We start from the raw sequence: 24,422 nt of genomic DNA, 5'->3' as shown, positions 1-24,422 counted from the left end.
CAATCTTACTCTGCCAACCCTCGCAAGTGCTGAGTGCTGACTGGGGAAACTGACTGGTGCTGATGTGGATGGCCTATGAGGGTACAAGTGGACAGGTGCTGAGTGCTGATTCAGACTGGATGGTTACTGAATGCTGATTTAGGTGCATTTGGAAGGTACTAAGTGCTAATTTAAGACCGGACAGTTGCTGAGTGGTGATTTGAATAGACTGGACTTGTGCTGAGGCAGGTAAGATAAGCTTGAGAGGTAGCCAGTGATGATTCATACACTTCTGTTGAGACCTGATCTAACTGGTAGGCTAAGCTAGGGTAATAATGAGTGCTCTTGTAGTAGGCTGAGTTGGGCAGGTGCAGAATGCAAAACCGAAGTGCTGATTGCTGAAGTGGAGAGGTATTGGTGCTGAAATAAGTATGTGCTGTGTGCTGAGCTAGGAATGTGGTAACTGATGAACTAAGAATGTGGTGAATGGTGAAAAGGGAGGTGCTGAATGCTAAAATAGGAAGCTGCTGAGTGCTGATTTAGGGTGCTGAGAGCTTAGTTAAAATTGAGGTAATACAGAAAACAGAGAAGGGAGATTCTGGAAAGGCAAAATAAGATGATGGGGAAGGCAGAAAAACGGTAGAAAAATGTTTATATAGTTAGAAGGGAAGAATATAGGAAGTATGGAAGGAAATACAAGAAACAGAAGATAGGTATTCATAGGAAAGACAGAGATGAGAGTTACAGAATTAGGGGAAAGGAGGAAAGTGAGATTTTTTTTGGGGGGAAAAAAAATAAAGCTGTGAAGATATAAATAATAGCAGAGGTTTGGTAGAAATGAGGAATAAAGTAAAAATGGCTTAAAGTAAGAATAAAGTTATTAATTGTGGGAAAAAGGGGGGAGTTAAGTAAAAGAACATTGGAGAGAGAGAGAGAGAGAGAGAGAGAGAGAATGCAATCTGTGTTCCGTGAGTGTGTGAGAATGAGTCAGAATGTGTAAGGGAGAGAGAGTGGGTGTGAGAGTGAGTGAGCGAGGGAATTATAAGATTTTTGTCTTTTTTATTGGTGTAAGTTTGATAACGATAAACTGTCAACTTATTTTCTTTTCAATCACGGCATTACAAACAAGCCTATTATTTTTATTAAACTAAACACTATTTATCCATTACTTTTTCATCATAATTTTGCCTGCTTAACACTTAGAAAGAAAAATAAATAAATAGATGAAGGATGCTCGCCAGGGTTGGCAGCACTGAGGCCACGCAGCAGAAACAGCTGGACGGGAGAAAGGGAATTATTTCGTCCCAGAATAATGACCCTACGAGAGGTATGTCAATATTTACACCACTTATAACCCTAGGAATTGTATGTGTGAGTGTATGAATGCATGTATTTATGGATGTTAGTGTGGAGATACGGGAGATAACGGAGATACGATGTGGTTTAATGGTGGTTGTAATTGTCTGGGTCTGTCATTCGGGGATTATTGTGTTTATTTATTTATTTATTTATTTTTGTCGGTTTGGTGATGTTTTGTTGTGTCTAAGGGTGATTTATCGTGGCTTGTGTGCTGTTTTGTTTCAGAGTATCTTTTTTGTCGTAAGGTCAAGTCAGGTCACCAGGCCATATAGAGCTAGTCACTGCAGTCACTTTCCCATCCCCACCCTCCCTAAGTCACTATCACTTCACTCACCAATTTCTTACCCTGCCCCAGTCCCGTCAGCACAGATCCAGTTCATTCCAGTCAAGTTTCCTTTACGCTAGTCACTTCACACAGCCAGATCACTCCAGTTAAGCTATGTTACCCTCACCACTCAAGGCATTCAGGGCAAGGATAAGTATGAATCTATCTGTCACTGTCCAGGTTTAGGGATGCACCGCTACCCCTGCTAAGGATGGAGGCGGGGGTGCAAGGACAGGGCCACCAGCTGCTGTCAGATACACGTCAACACACCCTCTCTTCCTCTCCTGTGACAGCCACCGCGCCGCACTCTCTCAGCCTCGACTCCAGTGCGTTTGCATTGGTGATTGACGCACGCACAGATTTCCAGGTGTGTGTGTGTGTGTGTGTGTGTGTGTGTGTGTGTGTGTGTGTGTGTGTGTGTGTGTGTGTGTGTGTGTGTGTTCGAAAGGTTATTTTATTTTGTTTTTACGTAAGAGGGTTTCTGGCCAAGGGCAACTAAAAGGAAGGAGGAAAAAATGCCCACAGAGTTGTCAGTCCCTTAAGGAAAGAGCGGAAAGGATTACCCAAAATTAGAGCAGGAGGTTTTGGTCAGAGTGGTGGTTATTTGTTTGTTAGTTAAGTTTGGTTAGGTTTGGGTAGTGTGTATGTTAGAGTGGCAGTTATTTGCTTAGATGTTATGAGTACTTAAGTTTGGTTAAGTTTCATTACCACACTGTAGATGACTATGAAAACACTAACCAAACAGTGATGTTGCTAAACCCTCATCCCACAGACCTCAGCGGGCAGTAGTGGGGGTGGAGGAACAGACACATCACCCCAGCAGTCATTCAGACTCACCCCAACGCCCCAAGAGGCTCAGGAGACACTCAGCCCCTCCACCACAGGTCCGGCATTGCACACCAACACAGCCTCCCTTCCTCCCAGCCCCTCTCCGCAGACCAGGAAGTTTCTCTACAGACTTATAGGTATGTACATGTGTGTGTGTGTTGTGTTTGTGATGTGTGTTTTGTGCTTTTGTGTTCTGTTAAAGGCCTGTGTTTTCAGATGCTTTGCTCTTTCATCAAGATTGTTTTCAGAAACCACAACTTGTATCCTTTACAACCACAGCATAACAAACCTTTTATTTTATTTAACTTCATCTCTTTAACACTTAGAAAGAAAAATAATAAATAGATAAAGGGTGCTTCGTATGGATGCTCTTGAAGATGATTATTCAGGTTTTCATTGGTATGGAATTCTTGTTAAACTATTCTTAGAATCATGCAAATGTTCAGTCTTTTAGCTCTCACCAGCTTCATGGAAGGATCCCTGAAAACCTCAATAACTTACACCAGTGCATTACATGGGTGTTTTTTACCTGTCACTGGTGTGGAATTCTTGTTGAACTATTGTCAGAATCATAAAAAAATGTATAGGGTCTGTTGAATTATTACAGCTTTGTAGAAGCACTCATGAAAACTTCAATAACTTTCTCCATAGCTTGTTAAACTATGAAATCAAGAAATCATCCTTGAAAACACCAAAAACTTCCACAAGAGCCTGTTAAACTGTCACTAGAATCATGAAAACACCTCAGAAAACTTCATTAACTTCCTCCATAGCTTGTTAAACTGTCATATCAAGAAATCATCCTTGAAAACACCAAAAACCTCCACTAGACCCTGTCAAAAAGGAATGAAGATGAAAGACACAAACACTTGAGAACACAGGCCATGCTTTCTAAATGAAAAAAAAAAGCTTGAGGTACTAAGATCAACCTAACAATGTGTAAGAATGTAAATACAAGGATAAAAGTCCATTAATGACCTACACCTTACCTGTCTTAATTAGCAACGTAGTGAGCTGTGTAAGATATCCAGCTATTTAGAAACCTGGTAATAATAGTTTTAAGTCTGCCAGCGTGATAAGTGTGCTTCAGCTCTTGTATAGTGTGCATTTGTCCCATGGAGTGTACCATAAGATACTGGACACAGATAGAGTGTTGTGTGAGTGACTAGTGTTGGGTGTGCTGGCTGGGATGGGTAGATGATAGAAGGGAGCATCAAAATATCTTGGTTCAGCTTCTGTATAGTCTATTTTTGTCCCTTAGAGTGCATCATAAGACACTGAATACAGATGGCTTGGTTTGTGACTTACTGAAGAGGTGGGTGTGCTGGCTAGGTTGGGTAGATGATAGAGAAAGAGAGAGAGAAACATCAAAATATCGTAGTTCATTTTTTGTATGCAGTACCTTCTTGAGTTCATGCTTGCTTCCTTCCAGAGGCATACCATTAAACTTGAGGATCATGAAACTAACACCCTTATTCTGAAATGTTTAGCTTTCTCACCATGACTAATTTTCAAGGCCACAGAGACGATTAGCCAGATTCACACAAGTTTTTCCCTGTTAATAATATAGAAATCTTGTTAATTTGTCACCAGAACTGTAAAAACACCCTTAAACATTTGTATCTTCAACTAAAGCCTTTGGAATGTAGGGGAGGCGTGGCATGGAAGTGTTTCAGAATAAGCTCCTTAGACACTAAAACTCAAGAGGGTACTGTAGTGAACATGTGGACCTCAAATTGTACCATAAGACATTGAACACAAAAGGAATGTGTGAGTGACAAAGAAGTGGTTGGTGTGATGGCTGAGAGAGAGCGAGAGAGAGAGAAAGGGGAGCATCAAGACACCAGACACATGCATTGTCCCTATCAGTGTGGGGTACAGGGCGCACACAACACAGGACGCTGCCTCACCACCTCCCCACCTCACACTCCACACAGACACGCATCTCGGTGCCAGCGATGGGAGCTTAGTTAGTGGTGGCTACGGTGGTGGTGGTGGTGGTGGTGGTGGTGGTGGGCGGCACAGTTTAGCCCTGGCTGGAGTGCATCGTTTTGGCAGTCGCCTCCCGTGTGCTGGCTCCCCACACGACTTAGCATCCTGCCCTGCCCCACCTCCTCCCCTACAGCCATCGCTCCCTCCCCATAGCCAGGTAATGAGATCTTGTTACCTGTTACTACCTTTTGTCAACTGTTGTTACCTGATGTTTTTTGACCAATTGTGTTTTTTATTACTTTTATTGAGGCAGCTGCATTTTTCCCTCCTGTTTCCCTTGTAGGTGTTAGATGTGCCACTCTCATTTGTAATTTATTATGTTTGAAGTGTGTATTCTTTTCTTATTGCCTTATTGCTTTTCTTACTATTCCAATTTGTGTTATTTGGTGTTTTATGGTTACATGTTGAAATATGATCACCCATTTCTCATAACCTACACTCTCCTAAACAAACCTTGAACCTAACTCAACCTAACCTAAACTTATCTGCCCTACCCTAGTCTTACCTGACCAAACCTTAACCTAACCTACTCTTACCTAAACAAACTTTAAACTAACCTAACCGAACTTAACCTAGACTCTTACCTAACCAAACCTCAACCTAACTTAGTCTAACTTAACTTCATACCATATCAGATAATAACACACCTGTATATATGTAACTTACTTGTATACTGTGTAATTCATAGGTATACTTGATGAAAAGACATAACTTACAGAGAACTAGCTGAAGAGGATTGTATGTGTGTATGTTTAACCAGTGACAGGACAGTGAAGATTGACTAAATAACACTTAGGTTTTGGTGAACACTGGATGGGTGACGGAGAGGAAGATGCAAGCAGTGCATGTTAAAGGGAGTATTCTTGTTAACCTCAATTATTTCCATTTTCATACATTCCAAACCTTTATCTTGGGTTTAGAGGAGCATTTAGGCTGTCAGTACATAGAAAGATATGCTAGTGAAGAGGAAAAAAGTAGAAGAAATGTAAGATGGAAAAAGTAATGCTGAGAAGAATCTCAACTATTTTCAGTTTTAATGCATTCTAAATGTTTATCTTGGGTTCAGAGGGAAGATAGAAGACTACTAGACTGTCAGTACCTAGAAAGAAAGATATGCTAGTGAAAAGTATAAAGAATGTGTAATGTATTTTTTTTTTTTTATGTAGGAGGGACACTGGCCAAGGGCAACAAAAATCCAGTAAAAAAAAATGCCCACTGAAATGCCAGTCCCATAAAAGGGTCAAAGCAGTAGTCAAAAATTGATGAATAAGTGTCTTGAAACCTCCCTCTTGAAGGAATTCAAGTCATAGGAAGTGGAAATACAGAAGTTCCAGAGTTTACCAGAGAAAGGGATGAATGAGAATACTGGTTAACTCTTGCATTAGAGAGGTAAACAGAATAGGGGTGAGAGAAAGAAGAAAGTCTTGTGCAGCAAGGCTGTGGGAGGAAGGGAGGCATGCAGTTAGCAAGATCAGAAGAGCAGTTAGCAAGAAAATAGCGGTAGAAGACAGCTAGAGATGCAACATTGTGGCGGTGAGAGAGAGGCTGAAGTCAGTCAGTTAGAGGAGAGGAGTTGAGACAAAAAGCTTTTGATTCCACCCTGTCTAGAAGAGCAGTATGAGTGGAACCCCCCAGACATGTGAAGCATACTCCATACATGGATGGATAAGGCCCTTGTACAGAGTTAGCAGCTGGGGGGTGAGAAAAACTGGCGGAGACGTCTCAGAATGCCTAACTTCATAGAAGCTGTTTTAGCTAGAAATGAGATGTGAAGTTTCCAGTTCAGATTATAAGTAAAGGACAGACCAGGGATGTTCAGTGTAGAAGAGGGGGACAGTTGATTGTCATTGGAGAAGAGGGGATAGTTGTCTGGAAGGTTGTGTCAAGTTGATAGATGGAGGAATCGAGTTTTTGAGGCATTGAACAATACCAAGTTTGCTCTGCCCCAATCAGAAATTTTAGAAAGATCAGAAGTCGAGCATTCTGTGGCTTCCCTGCGTGAAATGTTTACCTCTGAAGGGTTGGACGTCTATGAAAAGACGTGGAAAAGTGCAGGGTGGTATTATCAGCGTAGGAGTAGATAGGACAAGAAGTTTGGTTTAGAAGATCATTAATGAATAATAAGAAGAGAGTGGATGACAGGACAGAATCTTGAGGAACACCACAGTTAATAGATTTAGGAGAAGAGCAGTAACTGTCTACCACAGCAGCAATAGAACGGTCAGAAAGGAAACTTGAGATGAAGTTACAGAGAGAAGGATAGAAGCCGTAGGAGGGTAGTTTGGAAATCAAAGCTTTGTGCCAGACTCTGTCAAAAGCTTTTGATATGTCCAAGGCAACAGCAAAAGTTTCACCAAAATCTCTAAAAGAGGATGACCAAGACTCAGTAAGGAAAGCCAGAAGATGTACTCCAAAAATGACTATTTTACATATGTAAGATAGTTCTTTTTTAAGTAAACAACATATCACAATTGTTATATAAAAATTCTTTAAATTAAATTTTTTTCCAAAATTATCAATGCATGTCCGGACCTGTAAAAAAATTGAAAAAATTTTACGAGAAAAATTTTTTATCTAAGGTTAGACAGTTTTACATTATGAAATGAGGAAGATGAATATTCATATGAAATGTATATATCAATAAAAAAAATTGTCTTTTCTCTGTGTCTTAATTTTTTTTCAGAAATTGAAATTTTTTTTTTTACCGTACTCCAAAGAACTCAAATGACTATTTTGCACATGAATAACAGTTCTTTTTAAGTAAACATCTCATCACAATTGTTATATAAAAGTTCTTTAAATTCTTTTTTTTTTCAAAATTTTCAATGCAGGTCCGGACCTGTAAAAAAAATTGAAAAAAATTTCCGAGAAAAAAAATTATCTAAAGTTAGAGATGATTACATCATGAAATGCAAAAGACGAATATTCATATGAAATCTGTATATCAATCAAAAAAGTGTGTTTTCTACTTGTCTTAATTTTTCAGAAATAAAAAAAAATATATTTTTTTACCAGACTCCAAAGAGCTCATGTGACTATTTTGCATATGTATAAGGGTTCCTTTTAAGTAAACAACATATTACAGTTGTTATATAAAAATTCTTTAAATTCAATTTTTTTTTTCAAAATTTTCAATGCAGGTGCAAAAAAATTTAAAAAATTTTCTAAGAAAATTTTTTATCTAAAGTTAGAGATGATTACATCATGAAATGCAGAAGACCAATATTCATATAAAATCTATATATCAATCAAAGAAGTGTGTTTTCTAGGTGTCTTAATTTTTTTCAGTAATTAAAAAAATATTTATTTTTTTTACCATACTCCAGAGAACTCAAATGACTGTTTTGCATATGTATAAGGGTTCTTTTTTTAAGTAAATGACATATCACAATTGTTATATAAAAATTCTTTAAATTCAATTATTTTCCAAAATTTTCAGACAAAAAATTTTTATCTAAGGTTAAAGATGATTACATCATGAAATGCAGAAGATGAATATTCATATAAAATCTATATATCAGTAAAAAAAAAAAAAAAAAAAAAAAAAAAAAAAAAAAAAAAATATATATATATATATATATATATATATATATATATATATATATATATATATATATATATATATATATATATATATATATATATATATATATATATATATATATATATATATATATATATTGTTTATTATTTTTTTTTTTATTTATTTTTTCCCTACGTGTATTTTTTCAGAAATTAATTATTTTTTTTTCATCATACTCCAAAGAACTCAAATGACTATTTTACATATGTATAAGGGTTCTTTTTAAGTAAATGAAATATCACAATTGTTATATAAAAATTCTTTAAATTCATTTTTTTTTCAAAATTTTCAACGGACCTGTAAAAAAAATTGAAAAAACTTTCCGAGAAAAATTTTTTATCCAAGGTTAGAGATGATTATATTATGAAATGCAGAACATGAATATTCATATAAAATCCATATATCAGTCAAGAAAGTGTGTTTTCTACGTGTCTTAATTTTTTCAGAAATTGAAAAAATTTTTTTTTCTTTACCATTCTCTAAAGAACTCAAATGACTAATTTTGCATATGTATAAGTGTTCTTTTTTAAGTAAATGACATATCACAATTGTTATATAAAAGTTCTTTATCTTGGGTTTAGAGGAGCATTTAGGCTGTCAGTACCTAGAAAGATATGCTAGTGAAAAGGAAAAAAAGTAAAAGAAATGTACAATGGAAAAAGTGATGCTAAGAAGAAGAATCTCAAATATTTTGAATTTTAATGCATTCTAAATGTTTATCTTGGGTTCAGAGGAGGGAAAATAGAAGACTACTAGACTGTCGGTACCTAGAAAGAAAGATGTGCTAGTGAAAAGTATAAGGAATGTGTAATGTAAAAAATATTCATGTTAAGAACCTCAGTTATTTTCATTCTAATGCATTCTAGACTTTTTATCTTGGGCAGGAGGAGAGATTAGACTCAATACTTAGAAGGAAAGAAAGATATTGGATTCAGAAGAGAGAGGGTCAGATTGTCAATTGTAAATAGGAATCGTAGAGAAAATACACAATGGAAGGTGTAATAATATTGTAACCCTCCATTGTCTCACTTTTTTGTGCATTCTAATCTTATCTTGGCTTCAGAAGAGAAAGAATTAGACTGTCACTAGTAAATAAGATACATCTAAAACTGGAAACAAACATTAAAACACTTAATTATTCCCCACTTCCATACATTCTAAATCTGTGTCTTGCAATCAGAGGGGAGAGGGACAAGGCAACAGCACTAAGGAGGGGGAGGAGCAAGGTGCAGGTAGTGTTGCCAGACAAAGTGATGCCCTGAAGACCCTGACAGAGACCTCCACGTCCCTGGCCCTCACCGAGACACTTATTGGTAAGTCCTGCTACTGCTGTTTGTTTGTGTGAGGATGATGGTGTGTATTGGGTTTCCCTATGCTTCGATTAAGAGTGACCCTTTTTAAAATTTTTGTTATTTATTTATTTTTTTTTTCTTTGTGTGTGTGTGTGTGTGTGTGTGTGTGTGTGTGTGTGTGTGTGTGTAGGATTGTGAGTAAGTAGAGCCTTTTGTTTATGTTGTCTAAAGCTAATGCATTCCATTACCATTCAGGACAAGGGTCTCACTTATTATTCATTCCACACTTGATGAAACAGAAAACAACAAAACACAGGACAAATTTCCAGGCTTAAGGAGAAAAACTTTTAACACATCACAAAACAACAAAGTTTAGACTAAAATGAAACTTGAACACAAACCCAAACACCTGTGAACTCCCCACACAATAGAGAAGTGCATGCCACACCACCACCACCACCACCACCACCACCACCACTACCACTACTCACACAATACACAGGGAGCCTTACTGACTGTGGCTGTGCCGTCAGGACCTGTCAAGCTGCCCCACATTCCCCCAGCGGTGCTGAGCAAGGTGCTGAGTGGCATGGAGGGCCGGGCAGCACATGGCACCCCACCCCCTACCCCCGGCACTCACAGGCCCACACGGGGCACACAGGGGGAGAGGGACAAGGTGGCACTGCACTCCCTGGACCCAAGACACACAGGATGGACTAATGGTGCAGCAGCAGCAGAAGGACTTAATGAAATGAAATGTGGCAGTAAGAGCGGAAGTGTGATGGGTGAGGCAGGGAGGGTGGGGGAGGGTGAGGGGACAGGTGTGGGAGTGGAGCACCGAGTGGTGATGGTGGGTGGCCCACATGGGGAGGAGATGCGTGAGCTGCACCGGTACCCTGCGGCGGCAATCACCACTGTGGTGGAGCGCAAGTCTTACCTGGGCCTGGAGGGGGCAGCCACCAAGGAGCCCCGGCCCCGGAGGCGGCGGCAGCGGCCCCGGCGCCGCGCTGACTCCCAGACCTCCATGGCCAGTGAGTCATCTACCTGTGCGTCTGGGTCCAGCATGGCCTCCCTGCTGGGCCACTCGGCCGCACCTAGTAAGACCTCCTCCCGGGGCAGCGGCGGCAGCGACGCCCCTGGCCCCCCCAGGCCATTGCTGTCCTCAGCTGTACGCAGAGCCCGGCGTGCCCTGGAGGGCCAGGACCATGCAATCTCCCCTTGTCCCTCAGACACATCCTCCTCCAACCTGTCCACACTGAGTGATCTGAGCGGCTACCAGGAAGAGTACCTCACCCTGCGGCGCCTGGTGTCCGACGCCACCTCCCCCGAGGACCGCTACCACCACTTGTCCCGCCTGGCTGCCTCAGCTGCTGCTCCCCCCATCCACACAGGGCCCAATGTGGAGGAGCTGCAGCGGGCACTGCAGGAGGCGGTGACGCAGCGGGAAGACCTGGAGATATCAGTGCACCGGCTGTCAGTGCAAGTGCACAATGCTGTGAGGGAGAAGGAGCTCCTGCAGCAGCAGCTGGAGCTGGTGCAGACCCAGGTGACAGACACTGGCCAACGCCAGTACTTTGAGGCGCAGCGCCAGCGTGCTGCCCTGGAGGGCCGGCTGGAGACCGTGCAGCAGGAGCTGGAGGCTGCCCTGCAGCAGCGCACCCAGATGCAGGGCAGACTGTCAGCTGCCCTTGCAGAGGCCAGGGAGGCGCAGGCTGCTGCCACACAGGCTGCCGAGGCGCAGGCCTTGGCCATGGCCAGGATGGAGAAGTTTGAAGTGGCCAATCGGTGCCTGGAGGTGGAGGTGAAGGAAGCCAGGGAGGGGCTGGACCGTGCTGAGAGTGAGTTAGCCAAGTCCAGACAACAGGCTGGGGACTTGCAGGCCAAGTCTGAAGGTCAGGTGCTAGCCCTGGAGCAGGTGAGGGAGGCTGAGGCCACCCTGAGGAAGGAAGCGCAAGAGATGAGGACTCGCCTCACCCAGCTGGAGTCTCAGCAGGCATCCATGGGGAAGGCGCAGGGCCAGGCAGAGGCTGCTGCTGCCAAGGCCATGGCTGAGGCTAGGACAGCCCAGGCAGAGGCTGCACGCCAGCAGGAGCAGCTGCAGCGTGCTGAGGAGGCCCGCACAGCTCTGCAGAGGGAGGCCCTGGAGGCACGGTCAGCCCTGGCCAGGATGGAGGCAGAGAAGGAGGCAGTGGATGCCAAAGTGGAGAGTCTGGCTGGTGAGGTGGAGGAGGGCAAGGCCAGGGCAGTACGGGACAAGAGCCTGCTGGTGAGTCACCTGGAGGCCCTGCAGGCTGACATGGCAGAGAGGGAAGCCCTGCTGGCCAGGCTGCAGGAAGACCACTCTGCTGGCAGCCAGCTGGCCCAGGAGCGGCAGCAGCGCCTGGAGGAGGACCGCCAGCGCATGCAGGGTCTGCGCCTGGACCTGGCCGAGGCAGAGCGGCGGCTGGCTGACTCCCGGGAGGACCTGCAGCAGCGGGTGGCCCTGCTGGCACGACGCGAGGCACAACTGAAGGAGGCCAAGGCAGCAGCTGCAGTGGGCCAGGAGCAACTGCGGGAGCGGGAGGGGCGCATCACAGGCCTGGAGCAGCGCCTGCAGGAGCTTGGCACCACAGCTGCAGCATTGAGGGAGGAGCGGGCTGCAGGGGAGGCTTCGCTAGCCACCCTACAGGAGGAGAACAGCCGGCTGGTGGCAGCCCTGAAGGTGGCAGGGCAGGAGAAGGCTGAGGTGGATGCTGCCATCCTGAAGGTGCGAGAGGACATGAGTCGCCTCACCTCTTCCGTGTACCGTATGCGCCATGACCTGGCTGCCAAGGACCGCCTCATGCACCAGATGGCCAGGGAGGCAGAGGAGGCAGCCAGGACCAGGGTTGCCCTGGAGGAGCGGCTGGCAGCCTTGAAGGACGAGGCACATCACCAGGAGGAGAAGGCAGAGCTGAGGAAGAGGGTGGAGGGGCTGAGGGAGGAGGTGAGGGTGGCAGGGGAGGCAAGGGCTGGGCTGGAGGCTGAGTTAGAGGTGGCAAGGGCTGCTGGCAGGGCCATGGAGGCAGAGAAGAAAGCCCTGGCAGAGACGTGTCACCTGCAGGAGGAGCAGATCCAGGGCCTGGAGGGCGGTGCGGAGAGCTGTCGGGAGGTGGTGCTGAAGAAGGAGGAAGAGCTGCACCGCATCAGGGAGCAGCACGCTGCCCTGGAGGGGGAGTTTGTGGCCCTCAGGAGAAACTGGGAGGCCCTCAAGGGGGAGAACCTGTCCCTGCGGCAGGAGGCAGAGGCCTGCGCGGAGCATGAGGCAGCGCAGCGCAGGGAGCAGAGTGACCTCAAGGACAGCATACAGAAGGAGCGCAAGCTGAAGCAGAGCCTAGAGCACAAGGTGGAGGCACTGGCCAGGGACCACCAAGCAGAGCGGGAGGCAGCGGAGAAGACTCACAGAGACCTGGTGGAGTGCCTGGAGGCAGCAGAACGCCAGGCCAGGCAGAGCAGGGAGGAGGCGGACAGGAAGGTCGACTCCCTGCAGAAGGAACTGGAGGCTGCTGTGAAAGACAAGACAGACATGCAGCTCACCATAGATGACCTCAGGAGAAACAGTGAAGGCAGCAGGGTGAGGCTTGAGGAACAGACCCTGGCCATTCAGAGCCTGCAGGCTAAGGTGGAGGCACTGGAGAGGGCACAGGAGGGCCTGGAGGCATCACTGCAGGACAAGGCAGCAGAATTGTCCAGGCTGGAGGGGCAGCACAAAGAGCAAGAGGCTGGAACTGTGAGGCTGGGTGAGGAGAAGGAGCATCTTGTGGGTCAGGTGAAGGTCCTGCTGGCAGAGAACACCCTGCTCAAGAAGATGCAGAAGGCAACCGACTCCTTGGTGTCTGAGGCTGTCAACAACAACAATAACATCAACAACAGTATTAATGCTGGTGGGAGGAAGATGCCCAAGAGTCCTGAGATGCTACAGAAGGAGGCGTCCAGTATTAATGCTGGTGGGAGGAAGATGCCCAAGAGTCCTGAGATGCTGCAGAAGGAGGTGTCCACCCTCACGGTAAGGCTGGAGGAGGCCGGACGACAGAGGGACACCATGCAGGAGGCCCTCAAGAGTGCCAGGAAGGAGAACATCCTGATGAGAGCCAAGGGGAAGGAGCTGGAGACACTCAGAAGAAGATGTGCCCAGTTAGAATCCACTGTCAACCAGCAAAGGAAGTCTGAGGTGCTGGCAGCGAAGTGTGCGGAGTTGGAGGCAAGTGTGGAGGCCAAGCAGAAGGAGTGTGCCTCTCTCACTGCCACACTGAAGGCCAAGGAAGCCAGCCTTGACCAGGAACAGAAGAAAAACACATCTCTCACCAGTTCCCTGAAGGAGAAGGAGGCAAGCCTCACCCTCTTTCAGAGCCAAGGACGGAAGGAGGGGGAACTGCAGGCGAGGATAAGCAGTCTTGAGGGAGCATTGCTGGAGGCCCAGGACACTAACACAACCCTCAAGGAACAACTCAGGGCCTTGGAGAATGAAAGAGACTCCTGGGCTGCTAAATACGAGGGTCTGAGGGACAGCATACCAGAGAGGGATGTCAGCACACAGCCAGCCATTCAGTTGTTACCTCATCATCAGCACCAGGCCTTCAGCACCACACAGGAGGCTCGACAATACTCCAGTGCTGCTGTAGCCTACCCTGCCACTACCCAGCACTCCTTGACACATCCCAGCAGCATTCAGGAGCCTGTCATGTGTCCAAGGATTACTCAGGAACATGTAGTAACTTGTCCCACCTCAGCCAAGCAACCAGTCCTCCCCAACAGTAGTCAGTCACATGCCACACACAGTAAAAGCTTAGAGCCTCAAGCCTACACCAACAGCAACCAGGAGCCTGTAGAATGCACCACAAGTACCCACCAGCCTCATACTAGTATGCAAAACTCATGCCCAAGCACTGCCAGGCCTCTTTACCCCAGCAGCAGACCACATGTTCCCAGCACAGCAGATGTAAGCTCCACAAACAGCAATGACAGCAGAATGACAGGACCACACAACGCACCACAGTCGACCAGCACATGGCAGACAGACCAGTGGAGTGAGGTGCCACAGAACTCCCTCTTGCAGGCGAGAGAAGAAGGTGATGGCATAGAGGCAGTGATAGAGGACCAGAACTTGCAGAGTCTTGAAATATCATCCGCCTCCTCGTCCCACAGCAGAGTAGAGGAGGAGGAGAGAATGGAAGAGAGACCAGTGGATGAGGAGAGCATAAATGTCAGGAAAGAAGTGCAGTGTCTCCTGGAAAAACTGAGTAACCTGGAGAGTTTGGTGAACACAAGAGAACAAGAGCTGCAGGAGGAGAAGGAGAAGGCAGTGACGGCATCGAACGAATTCCGAGAGAAGCAGAGGCGTTACGAATCAAATGTGCGACTGCTGACGAGGAAACTGAAGGAGCACATGAAGGGGAGGAAGGCAGCCGAGAAGGAGGTGCAGAGCCAGGTCGAGGAGCATCAGAGAGCGATGAGCGACGAACGGCAGAAATATGACACGTTGCGAACCAGGTAAGGCACAGTGGTGATAATGACAGTAGTGACAGTAATAGTAATGGCAAGTGTCAAGGCTGTGAAAATACCATAAGGAGACTAATTTTTATCTTCCTTCTCTACAATCCTATCCATGACTGTATCCTTTCCTTCCTATCGTAAGCCCACACTCTCTCCCTCACAGGTGCCTGGAGTTGGAGGGAGCGAAGGAGGCAGTGGAGGGGCAGGTCGGGGTGCTGCAGGGGGAGGTGGCAGAGGTAAGGGCGGCACTGGCACGGTCACAGCAGGAGTGCCACACCCTCCACACCTCCATCCTGCACCTACAGAAGGAGGTCGGCAGGCTGCAAGGTGAGACAAAGCTAAGTTAGTTATATGTTTATGATTACTTGATTCTTTTGTTATATTTGATTATTTCATAATTTAGTACAAGATTATTTAACGTCATTCTCATCCTCCTTTTCTTTGAGGTCCTGTTAGGTGTTACTATTACTACTTCTCTCCTCATACTGTGTTCTCTGTGTCTTCTGCCAAACCCCATTGCCCACATGTCCATTGCATCCACATATTGTGGTCTTTCTTCCTTCTGCCACACCCATAGATACTGGTACTCCTTTAGTGCATGCATGAAGTCTTCGGGCCTTACCCCTGCCCAGTGGATCCATCTGCAGCATTCAGTAGTTCTCGTCTCTCTTAGTCTTCTTTCACCATTTCCACAGTGAGGGTTTGATGCCATGTATGAGTCTTTTCCTGTTGTTTCTGTCCCTTGCATCTTTCTCTGTGACTCCCATCCATCCCTCTGTCTCACTTACTGTCTTTCACTTGATCTTCCCTCAGCAGTTTTCTTCAGGCTGTTTTAATTGGTTGCTGATCTTCTGTTCTTACCATGTGACCAAACCATCTTATATTTTTATCTTATCACCTCCATAATGCATTCCACTCCTGCTCTCCTCACTTGGCCCTCTGTCTCACCTCACTAACTTGACCTTCCAAAACGACCCACACACACTGCCTGCCATCAACAGAAATCTGCAAGGCGGCAGAGGGCTTGCGGTCTGTTGTGTCCAGCCTGGAGGCAAGGCTGGAGGAGAAGGAGAAGCTTTCCTCTACACTGGAGAGGGACCTTGGGGCAGCCAGGGAGGAGGCCAAGGAGAGAAGCGAGCGGTGTGCCTCCCTCTCCTCTGCCCTGGACCAACTAAAAGGGGAGAAGGAGAGGCTGGAGAAAGAGGTGTGTGTTGAGAGAGTGAGATTTTTGTAGTTTTTTGATCTCACCATACAAGAAATATAAAGTCTAGGGAGGGAAATAGACAGAGAGAGACTAACCTAACCTAACATGCAAACATCTCTCAGCTAAAGGACATCTCTGGAAAACTGGATAAAGCACAACAAGACTTCAAGGCACAACTGGAAGACAACAAGAGGCTGGAGGATGACTCAACCCGACTTGCAGCGTCCAAGGATGACCTGGCACACCGTCTGACAGAAGCCAGCGGGAAATGTGACCAGCTGGCCCTCGAGGTGAGCCAGCTGGAGAAGGAGAGGCAGGACAAGGCGAGCCAGCTGGCGAGGATGAAGGGGGACCTGGAGGAGGCTCAGAAGAAGGTGTCTGCTATGGAGCATCAGATAAAGGTGTGTTGTAGTGTTTGTTTGTGGTGTTAGTGTTGTCTCCTTGTCTTCTCCATCAGAATGTGTTTGTTATTAGTGTTGTTTTGTCTTCTCCATATAATTGTCCTCTTTTTATTAATGTATCTGTTGTTTTCATCAGATAAAGGTGTGTTGTGTTGTTTGTTTTTGCTGTTATTGTTGTCTCCATATTTTCTCCATCTGACTGTCATCTTTTATCAATATATCTGTTGATTTCATCTGGTAGTCCTCTCTTTAGAGCTTAAGACAAAGTGCAAAAGTGTTAGCTTGGATGCAGATATGAAAGAAGCAAAGCACTGTGCACCAAGTTTGCTTTCACACTAGGTTTTACTAAAGCTGATTTCTCATTCTCAGAAAAAACATTATTTTTAAGGTATGGCATTATTATAGCCTGTGTGGATGTCTCTTGGCATTTGTGACCTGTATTAGTGGTTACAATAATTTAAATCATTAACTTCTGACACCTGACCTCTAACCATCCCTCAGTTGCTTGGCGGGGAGCTTGAAGTGAGTCAGGAGGAGGTGAGACAAGCCAGGGAGCAGCAGGTGGCCAGGGAGAGGAGCCAGGTGGAGAGGGTGACTGTTCTTGAGGGGCGTCTCGGTGCAGCCCAACAGGAGGCAGAGTCCCTGGCCACCCAGCTGAGCCAGGCCAAGGGAGAGAGGGTGAGCTACCAGACCCAGGCCACACAACTCAGGACGGCCCTCCATTCAGCCCTGGACCAGCTCAAGGTAAGGAAGGCAGATGAGGAATGTTAAGAAGAAAGGGCATGCAGAGGGGAGAAAGTTGGTAAAGATTAGGATGGGTTAAGTTAGATTATGTTCCACACTCACACTCACAACTTGAACACAGAGCCATGAGTCAGAGAGAGAGGCACGGGAGGCCCAGGCACTCACCCTCACGTCGGAGGTGGAGGTCATCCCGTCCCCACGCCCTCTAGATGTCGCCAGCCTCACACAGCTCATTGAGAAGACCTGCATCACCCCCACTCCAACCCCGCCACCCCTCACCAGCCTGGAGTCCTGTCTCTCATCCCTCAAGGCAGAGGTGAAGGTGCTGCAGTCCCGCCTCCAGTCATCCAGTGTGGTGGACGGGAACGTGCAGGGGTGAGTGGAACAAGTGTGTGTCTAGGATGGTTCAAGAGTCTGTGTTTTCTTCATTTGTGACAGTAGATGGACCTTTGTTTTTTTCATTTTATAGGGATAGATACAGCCTGTTAACTTAGGTAGCATCTAGGATCATCCATGGGTGAGTGAGACCTTTGTGTCTGTTGTGGTTCAGAGTCTGTGTTTTCTGTATTGATGAGGACAGAGCCTATTAGGTTGTATTTAGGATCATGAAAATGTTCCTGAAAGGCTTAATTACTTCCACTAGACCATGATGAACTACCACTAGAATTAAAAAAATCATGAAAACATACTTAAAAACCCTAATAACCTACACCAGACTGTTAAAATCACTGAAGTCATAAAAACACCCTCATAACTTACTGTGTACCTAGTTAAACCATGATGAAAACCATGAAAACATCCTTGAAAACCACAACTAGCACCACAGCCTAGAAAGAGGAGCCATGATGAAATACTGAAACATGTAAGACAACAGACCTTTCTCTAAAACATACACCTTTGGATAACACCTTCACTCGCTTGCAGGTTGGCAGGAGAGGACAGAGGGACGAGTGAGGCAGTGACAGCAACAACCTTGACCACAGTGACTCAGGAGGGCAGCAGCAGCAAAGCAAGAACATGAGGGAGGCTTGCAGTAGACTCACAATGCTAGTAATACATTGCTCACGTGCCCTTTCCCCTGCGGTGTTGGATGGCTTGAGTTCATTCACCCTGATATTCCTTCCCTGTGATTCCTTACACAGCTATGGTTCCCTTTAACGTTCAAGTCACTAAAGAGGAGGCTTATTTTGTCTTTTCTCTGGTGGCAAAACTGTTTGAGACTGTAAGTAGTTGTGGGAGAAGCTATGAAGGGGTCAAGGATGTACTCTTTCAAAACACTTGCCACTTTGCTCATTGTAATCCTGATGCTTCCCTTTAAAGGAGATTATATTGATTATATTCGCATATAAGAGTCGGGACTTGGGGAAGGTTTGAAGCAGTGTTGGCAATGATCAGCTGGAAGATATGTAAGATTTCCAGACAACCTAAGGTTTGAGGTGGAAGATAAATAAGGTTTCTAGAGGACCTCAAAAGTCTTGAGTGATCACATAGAATAATAATTAAGGTTTCTAGAGACCTGAGAAGACTTAGGTAATCAGCTGGAAGATCAAATAAGGTTTCCAGAACCTTAGGATGCTTGACTGACCAGCTGGAAGATTAGTAAGACTTCCCGATGACTTAATGAAGACTTGAGTGATTATTATTATTTAACCGAGTCATAATAAAAGGTTCTGTCTGCCGTATGATTTATACTAAAAGACACGGTAAACAGACAAGGCCAGGAGGACTTCCGAAGTGCTCTGGCGATTGACTTCCAACCACAACTCAGCTTGGGAGGAACTTGTGATGCGTGAAGTCAGCGGTTGCGGGTAAATGACGTGCAAAATAGGCTTTATTGATTACCTATATTATCTTTTGGGAACCTACAAGATTATGTTTCACTCACAGATATTTGGATGATTTTATTGGGTGATTTTATTGATGTGACCTTTACTGTTACCTATAATTTATGTACCCCTCCAAATGATGTACAAGCTGAGAAGCTGGAGAGAGTGCTACTCTGTCAGAGGACTCAGTCTGGTGCAGGGAGTCTGTGTCTGTAGATCTGAGTGGTGGCAGGCAGCTTGTCATGAGTGGCTGTATGGTGCCCAAGGGTGGTGTGGACTGACTCTTGGGCTACAGAGAGTCTGGCCTTACTTGGGTTTTCTAAGGGTGATGTGGCCTCTGTTGGGTTTCTAAGGGTTTAATATCACTCTAGGATTTTCAAGAGTATGGCTTCACTAGCAGGTTCCCAAGGGTATGGACTCACGTTCTAGTTTCCAAGGGTGCACATTATTTTAAGCCACATTTGTTCTTGGTAGCTACATTTTTTTGGTAATTGTACATTTAGTGCCGTCCCATAAATCCTGCTGCTTTTTAGTCTTATAGATGTGATGATTATAATGATTTGGTGTTGAATCTTGTGTTCCTAAGGTCTGTATTCTCTCATGTTTTGGTGTCCTATCTCTTGGCTATTTTCAGCAGGCTGCAGTGGAAATTATTTTTGTCCTCAAAGGGATTTACATGATTCTAGTGATTCTATTTCTTTAACAGGTTCTAATGGAAGTTATTGAGGCTTGCAAGGATGTTTTCATGATTCTAAGGATAGTTTGATAAGGAATTTACCTGATTAATAAGAAAAAAAACATGTAAGAACTTGAGCAGTCATCTGTGTGGCCTCTGAAGACCGTCCTGGTGAGAGAGCAAAGTGATTGAGAGTGCAGACCGAAGATGCTAGTGAGAGTGGGAGGGAGAATCCACATTATACTTGATACAAATGAAAATGGTGTGATAATTGATGTGTAAGTCTTGTGATTTTTGTCTACCGGTTGTAGGTGTGAATTCCATTAGTTATAGATGCAACTTTTTTTGTTTACACTTACCAAAGAAATTGTCATATAGTATCTCAAAGATTTTAAAGTATTTATGTTTTTATTTATATATATATATTTGTCCAGTGAGATTTTATTGTTGCTTTATAGAGAGAGAGAGAGAGAGAGAGAGAGAGAGAGAGAGAGAGAGAGAGAGAGAGAGAGAGAGAGAGAGGTATCTTTGTTGTTATTTACTCTTTACTTCACCTCAGTTTTTTAAATTTGATTTAATTTTTTTGGCAGATTTTTGCTCTTGCTTTCTCTCATGAGCTGATTTCTCATCACTCACTCCTTGAAACTTGATCATCTCTCCATGATTGCTTGGCACAGAGGTGAACACTTTACCATCAGCTTAAAATTGTGTATTGCAGTATCCATCTTGTCTCAGTGCAGTGTTCTGTGCATTATGATTTGTGTGTTTCATCTTATCTGTCTCTTAGAGTTAATTTATATTTGAAATTCTTATGCCTTTTGTCAAGTTTAGCTTTTCTCCATCTTTTGATGCTATGCTCCCGCTTTTATATACATTTTGGTTTGTGTGTATTGGTGTTTCCCTAGAGTTCTATGTATAATTGAAGTCTTTACACCACATTCTTTACATTATTGTGTCCATCACACCTTCTGCAGCACTTGTGGAGGGAGGCTGAATAGAGGGAAGGATGTTGGGCTCACTCCCTCTTCAGCTCTGTTAATAAAGTCATGGCAACATGTACAGTAACATACACCACTAGGCTTCCACTGTCTCCTACCTCAGTCTTGTCCTCTGATCTGAGAAAGCACCAGTTGTCAGGAGATTGTAGGAGTTGAGATACAGGTAAGGCACTGTGTTCCCTCTTCCCTCAGTCTTACATCTTACATCTCCTGAACTACTGACATAGTTTTTCTCTATATAGAAAGTTCACTGATCTGAGAATGCACCAGTTGTCAGGAGAGGTTCATTAGATTGGAGGCTGTGGTGCTGAGGGACAGGCACAGTGTCAGTAGATCAGGGGATGTAATATTGAGGGAAGAAAACAGTGGGAGTGAGTGTAGGTTACTTCACTTGGCCATGACTGTATTGACTGATTGATTAAGGTCCACAGAGCTTGATTTGTCTAAAAGGCTTTATTCTGTGTAAATATATATAACCTACTTTATTTTTGTATGTGTGTGAGTGTGTATGTGTAAAATTTATCCAGATGCTATGCAATGCAACTCTGTTAATGATTTTAGGTGTTGTTATCTGGTGCAGGTACTGAGTGTGTGAGGTGCTGGAGGAGTGTGGGCTGAATACCACAGTGAGTTTTGTTTTTTTTATTGCTTGATGAGCTTCACGTGTTGCCAAGACAAAACAGACAAGACACTCGCTGCACAGTACTGACACACACACACATTCAACAAATATGGGATTCAACAAATATGGGATTCTTGGGGATCCTTAGTTTTAGGAGAATCACAAGAACTATTACGACCTAAGTCTTGCATTTGTTCAGACATCTGGACATTTTCATGATTATTTCTAACATATTAAGTTAGTAACTTCACCTCACGACTTGATTTCTTTGTATTTTTGTCAGTTTCAAGAATGTAAAATTCAGCTGCAGCTTGATCCTTAGACTTTATTCCTTCACTTTTTTTTTGTCAATTTCCAGAATATTTTAAAGGAATTCCAATCAGTAACTTAATTGAACAGCCTTTCCTCACAATTTTGTCAATTGCAAACAAATTTAATCTAAGTGGACCCCAAGACTCCCTCTTTCCACACAGACATATTCCTGGAGTTTATATGGTCTTTGTTTTGTTGTGACAGGCTGCACATATGATCTGATTACCTTATATTACCTGCCTGAGGTTGTCTTCCTTGCCCTGTCATGCCACGGAGATCATTGGGTCTTCTCTGTTAGCTGTTTGGTGAATCAAAATTACTGTTGTTTTCAAGTATTTTGGTATGAAAGGAACTTGTGGGTGTGGGAGCAGCAGTTTATTATTATGTCCTGAAAATACCATGTGCTTTGTGTTGTGAGAGTTGCAGCTCCTACACTCCCTCTGAATGTTTGTGTACCTTATTTTGTAAAGGATGATTAATTTGTGTCACAGCTCATGAAGACCATATGTTACCTGTTCTTAGACTTGAGTCAGTTTCTGCAAAGGTTGATATCATGGTTGCATAAAAGCTTTATAAAGACCACAAGTTACCTGTATTAGAACAAGTTTGCAAAGCTTGACATTTTGTTTGTATGAAAGGCCAGGTAGGACCATAAGTTGCCTGTACCTAAAGTGACACCTACCAGTTTTGCAAAGGTTAAATAACTTAGCTGGTTGAAAGGCTTGTGAACACCATGCCACCTGCACTGCAAGTGGACAGGGATCAATTATGCCAGTAATAGAGTGGATGTGGCAGCTGTGTAGAGGTGTAGAGGTGAGCAGCACAAAGGTGAACACAGGTGTGTCATCATAAGCTAAGGCTAAGTACAAGCTTAGGTAATAATTGGTAATGCTTTATTGTAGTCAACACTGTGAGGGAATATAATTAATTTTTTTTATTATAAAGGGACGAGGAAGGAAGATGTAGTACAATATGTTATGAAAATATAATCTTTTATGTAAAAACATTTTGTGCTTAGGAAGCATAAGAGCTTTTATATATAAAACTATAATGCATGAAGCCAGAGTGATAATATTTACAGGAGTGTACATGTGTGTATCTTCTCAGAGGAAAGAGGTTTGCTTACCCATGTAAGCTTTGATACAGAAATGCTGTGGTTAAGAGTTTAGAATAATCTCAGTGTTTGAAAACTATTGTTACACAAACACCACATAAAAAAAAAAAAAAGTACACAAGTAAAAACATGAACTTTTTACATAAACATAGCTATGTAAAGCTACATATAAAAAAAATCATTTATGAAAACTTTATACAATTGTAAGCGGTAGTTAAGGCTTCAGTTACCAAGGAGCATCTCACCACAAGACTCCCGGCATGTGAGGGTCTGGTGGGGTGCGTGTGGAGCAACATCCTGGCTCACTTCTTTCTTTATATCAAGCCAAACTATTTCTTTGAGTCCTTGTAATTGTTGTCAGCCTCCATGACAAAGAAGTCACTGTAGTACTGAACCCAAAGCTTTAACTCAGTAACAAACATTACTTATGCAGCTTGTATTGCTCAAACTGTTAAGTGTGAGAGGAGAGAACACCCTCACTACAAGACATTTTGTATCAGTTAATAATATGTTCCTTCTCACTCTCTCTGGTGTCAGGTCAGATTGTCAGTGGATATTGTGTGTGGGAAATTGTGGTGAGCAACTATAGTTCGTAAACATCCTGGTTCGTAAACATCCTGTAGGGGACATCCTGTAGAGAGAGAGAGAGAGAGAGAGAGAGAGAGAGAGAGAGAGAGAGAGAGAGAGAGAGAGAGAGAGAGAGAGAGAGAGAGAGAGAGAGAGAGAGAGAGAGAGAGAGAGCACCCAAAATAAATCATTATCCTGTGTATTATATGGTTCTCACAAGCCAGACTGAGCACTGTCTCTAGTTTCCTCCTTGTCAGTCAGCTGTACCAATTATCTTGGAGGTGCTTAGAAGGCCTAAAACATAAAATACATCAAATAGTCCTTAAAATAGAGAGAATTCCTATGGAAAACTAGCACTGCTGTCTTTGGAGGGAAGTGGAGGCCAGTGCGCTTCAAGACAATGAGAATGAGCACCACTGTATTCATGTGGTGAAAACCAGCTTGTCAGTTCACCACCCACCCCAACTTCCACTACTCATTTCTGCATTATCCTCTACATTGCTCCAACTGCCTGGGGTATTCCTGCCTCCAACATCCACTACTGTTAACCACTACTCCAAATACTTTCTGATAGGTAGTTCCTGCCTCTATCACTTGAAACTCTCCTGAGCCAAGTGCATGCCAGGGGTGCCTGAGTCCTCGGGCAGGTCCTTGGTGGCTTCCCACGCTTGCAGTGTGGCACTCACAAGGTCCTCCTGGTTGTCCCGGATCAGACACATCCTCTCCTTGGCCTCCTTCACCTTGGTCATGGCAGCAGGACTCAGGGGGCCATCTAGCACCTTCTGCTGCTCTTCCAATGCCTTCTCGATGTTCTTGAGCTGTGCCTGACACCGCTTCTTCATGTATCTTTCCTGGAACATTTCATACAATGAGCTCCTCTGATCATGCCTTCCCATCTTGAAATCTAGATTTGCTTTTGATGAACAGACAACTGCTATCAGCTTCCTGTACAACTCAATTTTTATCTTGTATGACAAACATCTCATGTCATTAGCTTTTCTAGTGAAATCCTATTTATATATTGTATCATGAAATACAATATTCTGCCTGTTATTCTGTATGTTTCTCCTGAAGTGATATAAGTTTAGT

At 44.2% G+C, this 24,422-nt stretch overlaps 2 protein-coding genes across 6 annotated transcripts in view; one reads left to right on the top strand and one right to left on the bottom strand.

Annotated features, from left to right (window-relative positions):
* The first annotated feature begins 1,158 nt into the window (after positions 1-1,158).
* LOC135093659 (plectin-like) lies at positions 1,159-23,494 on the top strand. 3 transcript variants are annotated; one of them, XM_063993125.1, is made up of 12 exons: positions 1,159-1,306; positions 1,844-2,030; positions 2,436-2,628; positions 4,429-4,640; positions 9,247-9,379; positions 9,892-14,866; positions 15,033-15,196; positions 15,871-16,073; positions 16,196-16,474; positions 16,976-17,218; positions 17,340-17,593; positions 18,143-23,494. In XM_063993125.1, exons 2-12 carry the CDS (start codon positions 1,875-1,877, stop codon positions 18,237-18,239), a joined length of 6,909 nt encoding a protein of 2,302 aa, XP_063849195.1. In that variant the 5' UTR covers positions 1,159-1,306; positions 1,844-1,874; the 3' UTR covers positions 18,240-23,494. The 3 variants fall into 3 exon arrangements, with proteins under 3 accessions (XP_063849195.1, XP_063849196.1, XP_063849198.1); XM_063993126.1 differs by having other exon boundaries at positions 17,340-17,606; XM_063993128.1 differs by lacking the exons at positions 1,159-1,306; positions 1,844-2,030; positions 4,429-4,640 and having other exon boundaries at positions 2,491-2,628.
* LOC135093661 (uncharacterized) overlaps positions 22,529-24,422 on the bottom strand; it is a 69,729-nt gene continuing 67,835 nt past the window's right edge. For all 3 annotated transcript variants that reach the window (XM_063993134.1, XM_063993132.1, XM_063993133.1), the window contains one exon: positions 22,529-24,184. In XM_063993134.1, the coding sequence (XP_063849204.1) occupies positions 23,924-24,184 (261 nt within the window). In that variant the 3' untranslated portion in view covers positions 22,529-23,923. The remainder of the gene's footprint in view (positions 24,185-24,422) is intronic.

This window comes from Scylla paramamosain, chromosome 43 (genome assembly GCF_035594125.1).
Source record: "Scylla paramamosain isolate STU-SP2022 chromosome 43, ASM3559412v1, whole genome shotgun sequence".
Classification (NCBI taxonomy): Eukaryota; Metazoa; Arthropoda; class Malacostraca; order Decapoda; family Portunidae; genus Scylla; species Scylla paramamosain.
The sequence above is the reverse complement of the archived record's forward strand: the minus strand, read 5'-3'. Positions and strand labels throughout refer to the sequence as shown.